The sequence below is a fragment of the Mesitornis unicolor genome, unplaced genomic scaffold (assembly GCF_000695765.1).
Source record: "Mesitornis unicolor isolate BGI_N332 unplaced genomic scaffold, ASM69576v1 scaffold23426, whole genome shotgun sequence".
Classification (NCBI taxonomy): domain Eukaryota; kingdom Metazoa; phylum Chordata; class Aves; order Mesitornithiformes; family Mesitornithidae; genus Mesitornis; species Mesitornis unicolor.
In genome coordinates this window covers 193-15,220 of record NW_010192027.1, presented here as the reverse complement: position 1 = coordinate 15,220, position 15,028 = coordinate 193, and the positions used below count along the sequence as shown (strand labels likewise).

At 45.6% G+C, this 15,028-nt stretch overlaps 1 protein-coding gene across 1 annotated transcript; it reads right to left on the bottom strand.

The window, feature by feature from the left end:
* Positions 1 to 4,454: 4,454 nt before the first annotated feature.
* Positions 4,455 to 14,515, bottom strand: SLC25A20 (solute carrier family 25 (carnitine/acylcarnitine translocase), member 20; the record flags this gene model as incomplete). Its single annotated transcript, XM_010186944.1, has 8 exons — positions 4,455 to 4,517; positions 5,021 to 5,145; positions 6,943 to 7,059; positions 7,670 to 7,735; positions 8,908 to 9,025; positions 10,000 to 10,090; positions 12,225 to 12,352; positions 14,423 to 14,515. Coding segments are annotated over 8 exons (801 nt in total), but the record flags the coding sequence as incomplete, so codon positions are not given.
* Positions 14,516 to 15,028: the final 513 nt, after the last annotated feature.

Below are 15,028 nucleotides of genomic sequence, written 5' to 3'. Positions count from 1 at the left end.
GCGGGAAGCCCCCGTCTCCCTGCCATCCTCTGGGTCAGAAGCAAAAGTCCCCAGCAAACAGCTGCCAGGGCCTATTTCCAAACAGGCCCAGACAAGCAGCAATTGAAGCCCTTGGGTCCAGAGCACATCCAATGGCACAGCAGGGTGCCGCAGTGTGCATGGCTTCGTGCCACCGGCCCAGCAGGCGGTTTTGTCTGTGGCCTGTACAAGCACGCAGCAGGGTCACACATTAGGGCTGGAAACAGCATCGTGCTGAGAACCATCCCACGCTGCGTGTGTGGGGTGTGTTCCTGCCCAGGGGCTGCAAGCAGGTGCTTAGAGAAAGAACACAAGAAATAAAGCACCCGGTGCGACTTCCCCAGCAGTCTCTCAGTTCCTATCAACCTGCAATTCGGGAACTTCTTGTGCAAGATTTTGTAGCCATATCAGTTTTCAGTAGTTCTTGGTGAACCGTTCTTCCCTGATTTTTTTTTTAAAGCACTTCGCATTCTGTGGCAATGACCTATGTAGCTTAATTGTACTTAATATATAAAAAGTATTTTAATTTTAAATATTGCTTAATAGCCTCACCGGACACCCTGTGTGTCTGGTACTGTTAGAAATACGAGTAAATGCACCTTCTTCACATGACTCACCATCTGTAAGATCTACCATGCAACATCCTTTCCGAACTGGAGAGTCTGTAGTAATGCTCCCACAGGCAGCTTCCTTTAATTACTCAAATTTGATCAAGACTGGCTTGCCAGGGGTATTCCAAGGACCTTGCTGTCAATACGGCAACGCTGAGTGTACACAAATGCCACTTTGCACTCAGCAGGCAGGGAAATGCAAGCGTGGAAGATCTGAAATGCAGGCATGGAAGATCAATGTACCATGGATTACTTCTGGAATACTTCCAGGCACTGAATCACCACTGGAAAAATCCCTTGCATCAAAGCAGGATGGGCCAGGCAGATGCACAGCACAAGGATTTTGTGGAACTTTAGGCTGATTTTGATACAGCAAAAACATACACTACCAGCACAAGGAGTGTAAAGACAAATGTCATCGATATCTCCTTTGCTGGTACGGAGACCCAGCTTACCTCCTGCTGCTGTGCACCACTAACCTTGTATCTGCTACCTCGATGCCCACAAGAAGCTGGGCAACTAGAAAATAACATTTGAATGCAAATCTGGGCTTCTGAAAGCGAGAGCGAGCCCTCAGTGTGCAGGAAACTGTACCAATGTTAAAATCCCTCTCTTGCCCTGAGGCTGCACACATCAGGGGGCAAGGATTTGGCAAATTTTGAGAGATGTGAGCAGCTTTTTAAATATTTCCAGGGTGCCTGGGTTTCAGTTTTTGAACAAGCAGATGTGTCTGATCAGCATTCCCAAAGCTCCTCTCCTCCCACCACTGTTTTTGGAAAGCAGCCCCTCATTCCTGATTTCCTTCCTCCACATTTTGCTTATTTAAAAGCACCGAATGAAATCAGGCGTGACAAACAGGCAGAATTTTATCATGCACAGTGCAAAGCTCCGCAAAAGCTTCAGATTAGGGAGGATATAATTGGGATAAATTAAATTGGAAAAAGGATCTGAAATGCTTTAAAAAAAACCCAACCTATAAAAAAGGAGAGTTTGGCAGGAGGTAGTTTACAGTTACGAGTAACAGCTCAAGTGTTGCAGAGTGTATGGAACCTCAGTCTTTCAGAGCAGATGCAGCCTAAGGCCGCAGACAGAGGTGGTGACAGCACAGCCAAGGTGCTGGGGCATCAAGCAAGAGGCCAGACCGAGAAGAAGGCTCCTTGATGCCCTCATGGAGGAGCCATGCTCTTATCCTCAGCTGCTGAAGCCAGGGCATTGCTTGCCTCCGGTTTGGTTTCCAAGAATTCAGTGGTTTTTGCAGCCTGCAGCACTCCAGACTCATTAGACCAGGACAAGAGGGAGCACTGACCACAGCTTGGCACCAGGCACGGAGGATGACAGTGCTCCTCAGCAGCACAGATGTCCAGAAGGGGCTCCCCCCTTCCAGCTGCCGCTCTGTCCTGACAGAGACCCACAACTTCTCCAGCCCAACTCGGAAAGCTGCAGCTGCCACAGACGGATGCAGTGGCCAGCAGCTGCGCTGGCTTCCCTGCTGCTGGTCTTCCCTTTGGACCCGGTTTGTCCATCGTGCTGACAGCCCCAGACAGCCATCTGCTGGGCAACTGCACCACGAACCAACCTAATACAGTGCTTTCAGCTCTTGCTGCCTTCCTGTGAGATATCTGACAGGGCAGCATTAAGCATCAGTGTCTGGAATTTTAAGAGAAGATGCACATCTGTTCCTCCCAAGAAGTGTTAGTATTTCTGGAACATGTAAGTAAAAGGGAAGGAAAAAAATCAGCTTTGTAACACTTCTTAAAGCTGGAAGTTGCTTCAAGGCATCACAGCCCAAGACAGGAGTCAGAAAGGTGGCCAGAGCAGCCAGGGAAACAAAGCAGTGCGGGATAGCATTTGGTGGTCAGGAAGCGGAGTCTCACAAAAGCAGACCTAGTCCTCTTGAAACTAGGGTGGATTTAGCCTCAGTAAACCTAGAACTGCATTTAAAACCATTGAGAGATCAATGTCCTTCAGCCACTTCTCTGAACTCCTATTAACTCAGTGTTCATGCTTTAGTATTTCACTTGTCCATCACTGCAGGGACTTTGACAAGCAGCAGCAGCAGCAGCCGTCACTTACCAAGCGGCAAGGATCAGGGAAGGGGGCAGCAAGAACATGGAGACAGAGCCAAGCAACTGAGATCTTCCCACACCAGGGGCTACCTTATTGGTTTCACACCCCCAACCTGTAAAACACGAGCAGTGGGCTCTGGGGAAGGCAGGTTCCCTTCTGGTCCTTCCAAAGAACTGGGAAGGAAAGTGGGATTCAAGGCTTATGCAGCCTCTGGCCCTGCCTGTGGAAAGCCAAGGTGAAGATTTCTCCCTAACGGCAAAGTCCAACAGACCGTGCCAGACCCAGGAAAAACTCTGTCTCCTTTGTTATGGGGCATCAGGATTTTCCCCAAGCTCCCCTCTGTGTTGGAGCCTCTCCCTGGAAAACATAAAATACTTTCCACAGGCAAAATGTGTTATTTGGTTTCTGGCTTTACAGCTAAACAGCTGCAGCCACAACACGGCACCTAACGGGACTTTTGTATGACAAACATGTGAAAGTGCAGAACATTCATCTCCACGGCACATGTGGAAATCCGAAAGCTAAAAGGTGAGGGGTTAACAATTAAAGACAGCACAGCACAACTTAATTCCCAATCAAGTCTCAGAGTTAAGTATTAGAAAACTCTTGCAAAACCAACCATGCACGACCATGCAGAAGAGTAAACGAACCGAAGCACACATCCTAGCCAAGCAGCAGCTCGCTTTATTGAGTTCCAATAACATTGCATCGAAACCAAAAGAAATTAAAGTTGCTTTTTGCTTCTTAGCATTAGTCATTTTCCAAATGAAAATGTGATTATGTTTAATATTAAGAGAAAACCAAGGAATAGGAGCAAGACTAACGTTAGACAAGACTGCAGAGCCAGTGTCCCCTTCACGTATTCCCCTCATGTCAGAGAAATTGAGTTCTCGGAAGTGCTGTTAAATTTTCCCAGGTCAATGTCAGCAACTGAATCCCAGGACACAGCATCTGATGAATCAAATATATCATGGGTTGCTGTACTTTTGAAATCACATTTGGGTTATCTTCAGTGGGGCAGAAGGGGATTTCAGAGAAAAGTTCAGGTTAATGAAACATTTCCCCCCTGACTGCCTCAGTAAAGCTTAGTACAAATGTTAAGCATAATTCATTTTTCCTCCCATTTCCACAGAAAAGATCAGTGCATAAGATCCAAGGCTCTCTGTAAAACACCTCAACCCTCTGAAACGTAGCTCTGGCCTCCCCGCTGAGCTCTGTGTTTGCTGCATTATATGCACGTGAGATTAAAACCAGTCAACATAGAAGCAGCCCCAACTAAAAACAGATGAGAATGCTATTTGGCATTGCCTGTAGACATTAGGATGTGCAGCTGCTAACTCGTGCCCTGAGAGTTCGGTATATACTGCCTAACAATTATGTTAAGGAGGTTTTTCAGCATTAATAGGTACACGTTTCTTCAATCAATAAAGAATTACATTATAAGAAGTGTCCCCTTCTTCCATGAGGAAGTACTAAGGTAGCGTGTGTAGTAGTGACAGCTGTGTTAGCAGCATTACTGCTGTGGTCCATTGGCTCAGAAGACAGGTGTAGCACCTCTAACCCCTCATCAACTCTGTTTCAGAGCTACGGCTTACATTTCTGAATGGCACATAGCACCACCTAAAGAACGTGAGGAAGGCAAAAAGGTATTAGGCAAGCAATCATTCCTGAAACTTCAAGTGATCAGTCATTTATTTCTTTGAGGCAGACTCGCACTCTCTTCCTTCTTCTCTCTAATTTCCAAAGACTTCCTAATCTTCATAGACCTGGTGCAACCCAGTTAAGAAACTTCATAGCAACTTCAAAACCAAGAAAACACGCCTGGAAAAGAGAGAACATACAGAAAAAGTAAGGATAAGGGTTTTGAAATGCAGCACTATAAACACCTGACACAGCTGATGTGGAAGGAGGAAGAGAACAAAAAATCAGTGTCTTGGATCAGAGGCAAAAAGCCCAGTCACCCTCCACACAGAGGCACAACTTCTACTCCCTTCGGTCATTATTTGTTGAAGGAGAAGCCAGTCCAAACTTCTCCCCCCGTTTCTGCCCTCCACTGGTGGATGTACAATCAGACAAGAAATACTGTCAGAATAAGTGAACTAAGGGCTTTCAGGAAAAGCTTTGAAGGGAGGCTTACTTGGTGTTCCCCTAGATTTAGCCACATTTTTAGAGCATGGACATCAGCAGCCAGAAGTACCAGCAGTGACAAGACTCTCACTGAAATGGCACAGCAGTAAACAGCCAGTTGTCTCCTCTACAGACTGCAAATAGTCACTGTGAGTAGCCAGGTCTCCAAAACCCACCTGGAATTGCAATTTACTTACTGCATTAGCGGGAAATGCCCTGATCATTACAGCTGTGAAGCCTTTATAGAGAGACGCGACTCCTTCCTCTCTGATAAGTTCTCTTAGCACATCTCTAAAGCCATTTGGGTATTTTCCTGCAGGAGCTGCAAGGGATACAAAACACATTAGCTAAGATTTGTGGCAGTCACAAATGCTGAAGAATGTGGTGTATGTAACTGCCTAGGACTTTCAACAGGTTCATATTGCTGTACCATCTAGGTGGCACCAGAAACCAAGCATTGCTGAAGCTACATTGTGAAAACATCTGCTTGGGAAAGTTATCTATTTCAGTCAAAAGCCAGTAAACAAAAAAAAAACCACCTTACCAAAGAATCACACAATCACACAGAATCACAGAATCACAGAATCGCTTGGTTGGAAAAGCCCTCTGAGATCATCACGTCCAACCGTTCCTGTCTGCCCACTAAACCATATCCTTAAGTACCTCATCTACCCGCTCTTTAAATCCATCCAGGGATGGTGACTCCACCACCTCCCTGGGCAGCCTGTGCCAGCTTCTGACGACCCTCTCAGTAAAGAACTTCCTCCTTAGCTCTAACCTGAACCTCCCTTGGCACAGCTTGGTGCCGTTTCCCCGTGTTCTATCCTCCACCTCCTGGGAGAAGAGACCAGCACCCACCTCTCTACAACCTCCCTTGAGGCAGTTGTAGGTGGTGATGAGGTCTCCCCTCAGCCTTCTCTTCTCCAGGCTAAACAACCCCAGTTCCCTCAGCCTCTCCTCATAAAGACTCAGTAAACTGCAGGTAGGGGCTCACCGTCACCACAGAGAATTTACCTATTCAAGTCACTGCAGGCAGGGAAGAAAGGAGAATGACTTTTGTCAGGGTTGGATGTCTGAGCTGTTACTTGTGCCGCTGATCACAGCTCTCCCAAGAGCTGCAATTGGGAGACAGGGAGGTCAGATATAAAAATTGATGAAGTTCGTTTGTAAGAAACAGAAAAGGATCCTATCTCATGCCACAGCCAAGAATAGCAACAAACTTCAAGTGAAGAGCACAGGCTGCTTTAATGCTGGTGCTACCCGGATTTGCTGAGGTGTCTCTGCCAGCCCTCTGAGCAACTACTCCACAAACCAACCCAGTTAAACAGCCACATCCAGCTACACACCAGCACTGGGGATTGCCTCAGTGGAACAAGGACACAAAGTTGTAACGCACTGCACACTCAGCCCTTGGTATGATAGCAAACAACCACAGCAGCCAATATGCAGAGAGAAAGAAGTTTCCTGTACGAGATCACCATGATCCATGACTCAAGAAAAATGGTTACTGTCCATCCCGTGGAGAGCTGAGTCCACTGACAGAGAATACAAGGAGCCTTAACAAAATCATTCATTGACCAGGATTCACAGAAAAAAAACCAAGGAAAAACCTGTCAAACTTTGCTGAAGTCCAAGGCCTGTGGTCATCCTTGCTATAACCAGGCCACAGATACTTAAGAGAAGATCTGCTAGTCTAAAAGAAATGCTCTTGGCAAGGCACACACGGTTACTATAAATTTCAGATAGTACAGGCTACAATTTATACAACTACATCAGAAGTGAAATAGCAAAGCCTCTCAAAGAATTACATCTGTAATAAAACAGCCAGGACAAGCGGTTCTATTATTACGACTTCTACGGTTGGGTTTCAAAACAGGTTCTCGGAAATCAGGATCATTATATTAGCAGGGGGGCAGAAACAGAGAATTGCAGCCTCATTTGCCAAAAATTTGTGAAAAAACCAACTAAAAAGCTAGGAACACACCTGGGTTTTTCCATGTACTTGTCTCAAGTAGTGCTCAAGACATGCTGCTTCCCAGATGCCATGCTCAGATGGCACCTTCCATCGCTGCCCATTCCCAGTGGCACCGTGGCTGTGACAAGCTGGCACACGACTCACCTGTCTGGAAACGGGATTTCAGCACGTCTGGAGGGATGGCCACTGCCCAGTTGAAGATCCCAGCCAGGCCACCAGCAAAGAGGATCCTGGGCGCACTGAGGTCACTCACACTGTGACAGGATTGGGGTGCGGTGGGAGGAAAAAGAAAGAATTTAAAAAATTAAAATCTCATCCATTTTGATAGAGGTGACAATCAAAGAGGCAGTCTGGCTGGTAGTCAGGAGGCAGCACGGTGCTGCAGACACAGAGTGCGGTATCCGAGCAAGACTTCCAAGAATCAGTGCCCTGTGGGCAAAACGTACTAACTCCACTCCAAAAGTCCAAATCCTTTCATTCAGCAGCACACACGCAAATACTCCAGGGGGGGGAAAAAAACCACAAACAAAAAAACCCCAACAAAAAATCCCACAACACAAACCAACCAGAAAAACACTAACCATAAAAAAACCCTCAACAGTAAAACCCCCCAGTGATTTGTGCGCACACAAAGGGGTGAAAGTAAAGAGATCTACTGTAAGTGTTCCTTACTTGGCTAATATGATCCAAAGCTACAATCTGAGAGAAACTCAGAATATTATTTTAATTGTCGGTTAACCTGAGACAAGTGACCTCTTTTAAAAAGTGTGTTTTGAGGATACTGCTCTAAATCTGTGTATAACTGGGGAGATTTATCAGCAAAGTCTGGGAAGGCCAGAAAACGATGACTGTGAGACTTCTTTTTTCTTTCCCTGGGGGGTCAGAACGTTCTTCAGCCACTCGTACGTCATGAAGTACATTCCGCTGGCGGGGACGTCTGGTGGGTAAACAAAGGCTGTGAGTAGCGGGAAACAAAATGCAGCCCAGAGGAACAGCAGCCCCATGCCAGCTCAGCAGTGCCGCTAAGTACATCCAGATTCCTTCTCTGAACCTCCTCTGCAAACAAAATCAAATCTGCTGTTGCTCGAGACGGAGGAGCCTGAACCTTCCCAGGGACAGCAGGTGCTAAAGGCAAGAACTGGGAAAATTTCTGTTCTTGAGCACTTCTGTCAGCAGCCTTTCAAGTCAGACCGAAACCTGCCTGCTGGCCATTACACTAATGATGAGACAGCTCTAAGCTTTCTTAATTGCTGCAAAGCACATCAGAGCAGTTCAGAAACTTCAAGTTTTGCACATTATTTGTCCCAATGATTCTATTTTGGGTTTTTTTTTTGTCATTCATGGGTTTTGGGTTTGGGTTTTTTAAGGTACCCCCACAGCCCCACTGGAGAACCAGCTTCTGGCTAAGGATGCTGCCAGAGTTACATTGCTAACTGCTACACTTCTGTAAGTAGAGGATAAAACAAATTCCTAAACTGAGATATCAAAATACATAAATTTCACCTTTCCTTGGAAAACATTGTCCCAGTACAGGGAACAATCGAAAGCTTTTCAAAGGAGAAAGTACCAAAACACACAAAGGATTCAGTGTGTGGCACAATTACTTTGTTGTTGTTGTTGTGAGAGGGGTCATGACATCCCAGTCCAAAATAACCCGCACTCAAGTGGGCAGAAATCATAACTGCTGCCATCACATCTTCTAAAGCTGGCAGCATTATGCAGCAACAGTCACAGTCACAATCCTTCTACCAGGGAAAAAAAATACGTTAAAAAAAATTTAGAAGCCCACTTGTGTATTTTTCTTTTCTCTTTGTCCTCTCTGCTCCTCTCCTGAAGTTTCTCATTCCTCTTGGCTTTTCAGATCTTAATTACTGCCTATATCCCTCTGATCCTCATCATCTAATCTCCTCCTCACTCACTGAGATTCCCATGTTTATTTCTCAGTCCCTCTGAGGCATTGGAGTAGCTCTCAGACCGCAAAAAAAGAAAAGGGTGACACAGCATCTCCAATTGGCTGAAGGGACAGCGAGATCTGTGATGCTATGTCAGGCATCTTATCTTCAAGAACCCCAAGCAGAAGCAGCATTAGAAATGTCTCCCATCAGTTACCTCTCATGAGGGTGAGCACTGTCCCCTTGTACACGCCACGAATCCCAGCCTCGCGGTACAGCTGCTTTGCACAGTCCAAGGAGCCACTGTATTTAGTTTCACCTGTAGCTGCCTGGATCTGAAGGATTAAAGTGATAGTTTCTGACTGCTGAAGGTTTCTGGCTGGAGAACAATCATTCAGCTCATAGTTAGAAAGCCGCGTGTGCACTTCCAGAGAGGAAAAAGCACATCTTGTTCCAGAGACACTCCTGCCTGTGAAACCTCTGCGTCACTTCCTCAAACAGCGCTCAGCTGTTCGAGCTAAGGACGTGTTCACTGCTCCATGCAGTGGCTAGATCCTCCCTTATTTTTCCCTAGTGTTAGTCTGAAACAACTGAAGTCGGTTAGGTAATTCTACACTCGCACTGGCAAAAAGCAGCCTTCAAATGGTTTGGTGAAATTCAAACAATTTGTATGTATATAAAAGCTCCCACGATAACATCGTGTCTGTCAGAACTAACGTGACCATCCATGGCCATACCAACGGAGTTCAGCATGGTGTGAGATAAGCAGAGCTTCCCACCTCTGCCAAAGATGGCATTTTCATTTGTTTAGGTTTACATTTTCCAACGATACTTTTAAAACCCTGGGGGGGTGTAGAACTAACAGCCACCCAAACATGAGAAAACTATTTCATGTTTTTTGAAATGCATTCCTTAGTTACGTGTTGGGAACCTGTCAAGGTAATAGAAACTCTTTACACTGGAGTCTTAAGATCGAGTAGTTTAGTATTCTTTTAGGAAAAGTTTCATTCTGAAACACTGGACTTTTCCATACTCTGAAGTGGACTGAGGCATTCACCAATGCCTCATACCAAGCCACACAGCATAAAGCTTGTGCTCTGCAAAGTGAACAGAGCAATGAATGCTGCCTGTACTTGTACTGTCATGGTGAGTTTGTAAAACGCTTCTTCGTGACACAGTTGCATTAAATGACAGTTGTCTCAGCCCTGTCAAAACAGAACAGAGTAAATACACTAACCAAAGGAGTTCCTGTTATGGAAAGACGAGATCCCTCAAATTAAATTCCCATCACCACCACCCAATGTCTTACCTGTAAAAGGCACTTGATTCTCTCTCCTGGAGCCATGATTGCTGTGGTGAACACTCCCGACAACATGCCAGCAGCAAACAGCTGAGGATATCTGCCCCGAGGAAACAGAAGAGACCCTAACACAACACAGCACAATGGAAATGAAGGGCAGAAAGACCCCTGTATCACCAAATTGTGCTGTTCTGCACAGAACCAGAAGTGCATCCACTGCTTTTGATCGGTGCAGAAGTGCCCCATCAATTTGTAATTACAGCTAAACATTAAGATCTCTAGGATTCAAAACACTGGTTCCCACAGCAACCGTAACTCGGCTCTTCACATCCACTGTATTTGCTAATATTCCTTGTACCTGGATCTTTTGCTGCAGCACTCCCCATTAATTTTTATTGCCAACAGTCTCTTCCTCCTCCAGTCTCCCGCTCTCCTCTCAGCGACCCCAGCTTTCACACATATTCCTGCCTGAGCCTCCTCTTGTACCCTCTCAATCTCTCGCTCCTTCAGCCTCTGCCACCATCAACTCTGTCCAACCAACCTGCCATCATCCCACACATCCTGCAGCTGCTTTCATGTGGCAAAGTCTCCATGACAGAAATTCCTTAAACAGGCTGAGTTTCTCCATCACAAACTTATCTTTACATCCAACCTCCTGCTACCTTCCCTAGTAAGGTGACCTAACACCTCAATTTAACTAAATCCCCCACCTCCCACTTCTCTCCACTTGCCCAGGAGATGCCATTCCATTCAAGTTTTCCAATTCTTACACCTTTCTTTACTCTCAATTTCTCCTTAAATCTTCCAGACCATTAAGACCTCCCACATGCTCCTTGTATTCAAACTAAGCTTTGAGTTTTCTATCTCACCTTGGGATTTTTCAGCCCCAGAAAAGGCTCATGTTTCTCTCCACCTCCTTTCTTCTAAAACTTCCCTTCAAAATCAGCATGGGGAACCACTGCCATCCTGCCTGCCTCTAGACCCATAACCATGGTGCTAGGGGTCTGACTTTTCTTTTTGGGCCTCACATCCCAGGCACACTGTATCTTACCATGTAAAGTCTGCACCTAAGGTACAGCGCCGTTGGCACAATGACAGTTGCGCCATCGATTTGTTGACCTTTGTTTTTTCTCTCCCACCGCTCCGCTTGGGAAGAGTTCTACATAAGGACTCAAAAAATTACGTTGCCTTTCTCCAGCTCGCTCCTTAAACCTTCCCTTTGGTAAGATGTGTATAAAACACAAGGCACTGGTGTGCTAAGACTGCTGGAAATGAGCCCATAGCCCATTTGTTGCCTTGTATTCTCCACTCCTTATTGTTCCCCTGATTTTACCCTTGTCTGCTTGAGGGTATTACTACAATAAACCAGAGGGCAAGATAGCAGCACCCCTGGCTCTGTGTCACAGCAGTGGCAAGCACTGCAGAGCAGGTGCACCCAATGCCACACAGGAGGCCCCGGCACAGGAACAGCTCCAACCGACACCGCACCTCCCCACCCCAGCACGCCTGGCTCAACACAATGGCCTCCTGCTTTCTGACAGAGCTCCTGGGTATCACGCAAATAATGGAATAAAACGTTGCTAAGCTACGGTTCTCTTCCTGTAGAGCTATAAATCACGATTCAACAAAGAAGCTAAGAGAGTACTTTATGGGTGGGGGGCTTTCCTCATGGATAAGTTCACTTGGAGAATGCCACACAGATTTTTCCTAACTTCCCATATCAGAAGGTCAGACACACCTGAGAGAGCTGCTCATGAACACCGCTTTTCGGACTTCAATAATAAACCATTTCTGTGGCTGTTGTTATATCCTAACGCAAGGACGCAGCAAGAGGCGCAACCAACAGGGAAGGGAGAGTCAGGACTGTGAACGTTGTCAAGACACCTTGACCACGGATGTATTTCTCCTACAGGTTCTGTTAATAGCGAGACTGTTGGCAATCATTGTATAACTCACACTGTACTCATCTAAACCAGATTTGTTCCTTAATGGCTCGCTCTTGCGTAGAAAGGGAATTGCAAAGCACCTGCCCACATGCTGTCTGTTTTTAGCCTGTGCTAGCAGTCCCCCGCTTCCAGAAGCATTAAAACACACCAGTGTTTTATTTTTTAGAATTATATTTATAACCTAGGAGGAGAGACAAATTTACACCACAACTCAATGTGCCACAATACGGCAGCCTGCAAGAGCCTTAGGGTGCCTTTCCCAACTGTCTGATTAACGCAGAAACTCACGTCAAAATGTCATCAGGTTTTCTCTGTTGGAGTCGTTTTCCCAAGCCAAATCCGAAGAAGCACACAGCAAACATGGGTGTCACTCCGATAATAGGAGCTGCCATTCCTCTGTACAAGCCTCGGACTCCCTGCAAGAAACGTTACCACAAGAATGACTTTGTTTTTCACAGACTTTGCATACCTTTCAACTTTCTGAGAAGCAAAAAGCTACAGTACAGGATAATATCAGTCAATCAAATTAATCTGAGGAATAACAGGGTCCATTGTTCATTTGCAATTATAAACGTTTAGCTGAGGCTCAGGGCCTGTTGCATAGGAAAGCTATCCCTCCTGGAAAACACTGGCACCACGTATACCCTTCTGTTCCAACACTGTTCATCCTGGACTTACACATGAGGAAGTTTGTTAAAAGCCACCTGAATAATAATCCCAGCAGATAATGTCAAAAGTCTTCTCTCTCAGATGCACACAAAAACACACAAGCGAGTGTAATAGGTCATAAAATGCAGTAGTGTGAAATCCTGACAACACTGAATCTAATTCAGTCTTCAGATAACGGAGTCTGACCCGAACTACTCCACTCAAAAGCCACCTGAATAATAATCCCAGCAGATAATGTCAAAAGCCTTCTCTCTCAGATGCACACAAAAACACACAAGCGAGTTTAATAGGTCATAAAATGCAGTAGTGTGAAATCCTGACAACACTGAATCTAATTCAGTCTTCAGATAACGGAAGAGCCTGGGAGTCTGACCCGAACGACTCCACTCCCCACACAAACTCAATTTGGAATGAGTTCAAGAGCAAATTATTGGTTCTTTCCGTCCCTAAGTCAACACATTTTCACCATACAACTTTCCATTCTTGATGTTTTCCTTCATCAGACTGCACACATGGAAAAATTCCAGTGCAGACCTCAGCGGTAGCATTTCTTTCATTTATTGCGCCTCTGAACTGAACTTTTTCTAATAAAAAGGAGAGGTATCTTTCTAGATAAAGGCTCGATGCACAGATTAAATACTTGCTGGTCCATCCACCCCTTCCCCCACATAAATCAACGTATCCCAGTATGCGTTTGTACATGTACAGGCACAGCAGACTCTGTAATGAAATCGTAACTGGCTGACAAAGATGAGCCAACCTTCCCATGAGCAGTGGGAAACAAAAGGCCTCGGCAGAGAGGTTTGAGTGTTTTCCTTATAGAAACCGATGAGTATTGAGTAGGAGTAGAGGCAGCATTACTTCTGAACTCCACATCACAAGGCTATTATTATGGCTCGGCTCTGACATCCGTGCTTCAGCAGGGGTGTTAAAAACTGAAGGGATTCAGAGCTAGCAAAGCATTTCAGCGCTTTGTGGGAGAAACTAAGGATGCAAGATCTACTTACATTATGTAACGACCTGTTAATACCACCGTGAAAGTAGATTTCAGATACGAGACAGATCTTTCATTTAACGGAGAGTTACCTAACAAGAGCCAGTGGCCAGAAATTAGACTTCAGACCAGTAAACAAATAGTTGGGCTTTACAGCCACTGTTTCCAAATGGGAAAACCTATGAAACAGCAAAGTGCATTCCACGTAACTTAAAGTCTTTAAACCATGGCTGTGTGCCTTTCTAAAAACAAAACAGACTATAGTTGAGTCACGCAATATGGCTGATTCAGGAGTGAAAACCACTGCCCATCTGAAGAACAGTGAACAAAACTGCTATGCCCTTCTCAAAAAAAGAGAAGGAAAAAATATATTAACTCAAACTGCTGCTCCTCGGCCTTCTCACAGATGGCATGATACATTACAGAAAAGTAGAAGCACTGCTTGTATCAACAAAAGCCACTGCCTATTTTAGGACTTCCAGACACAGCTCCAAATACCAAAGACAGTAAGATTCCACTGACTACAACAACAAAGCCAGCAAATAACTGCCAATATTCACCCCAGTCTTTAACTTCAGGTATTAATATCATGCTATTTTCAACCAAAAGCATTTATTAACTAAACAGACATGCACCTGACACACGTGGACGCTAAGTACTCCCCAAGTTTTGTAATGTGATTAAAAATTTTAATTAGAATCAATTCAACCCCAAAACTGTATAGTCTCCAAGGCACAACATTCCCGCACGATTCCATTCCTGCGACGTACAGGAACAACTGATATTTTTGGCAGGCATCGCAGCCGACACGCTAACACAGTACCTCTCCAACAAGAGTCTTTCTGAAGCAGTCAAAGGTCCCAGAATAGAGCGGAGTCTGACCAGGCTGTGGCTTAGGCTGGGTTTGCAGTCTGACCTAGTAAGAAAGGATAGGAAATCACAGAATCACACACAGAATCACAGAATCGCTCGGTTGGAAAAGCCCTCTGAGATCATCACGTCCAACCGCTCCTGTCTACCCACTAAACCATATCCCTAAGTACCTTGTCTACCCGCTCTTTAAACACATCCAGGGATGGTGACTCCACCACCTCCCTGGGCAGCCTGTGCCAGCTTCTGACGACCCTCTCAGTAAAGAACTTCCTCCTTATCTCTAACCTGAACCTCCCTTGGCACAGCTTGGTGCCGTTTCCCCTTGTTCTATCTCCCATCACCTGGGAGAAGAGCCCAGCACCCACCTCTCTCCAAGCTCCCTTGAGGCAGTTGTAGGTGGTGCTGAGGTCTCCCCTCAGCCTTCTCTTCTCCAGGCTAAACAACCCCAGTTCCCTTACCCGCTCCTCATAAGGCTTGTTCTCCAGACCCGAGTTTATTAAATAATGCTACCTCAACGTTGATCCAGAGAACACCTCGATACGAGTGTTACGAAGGA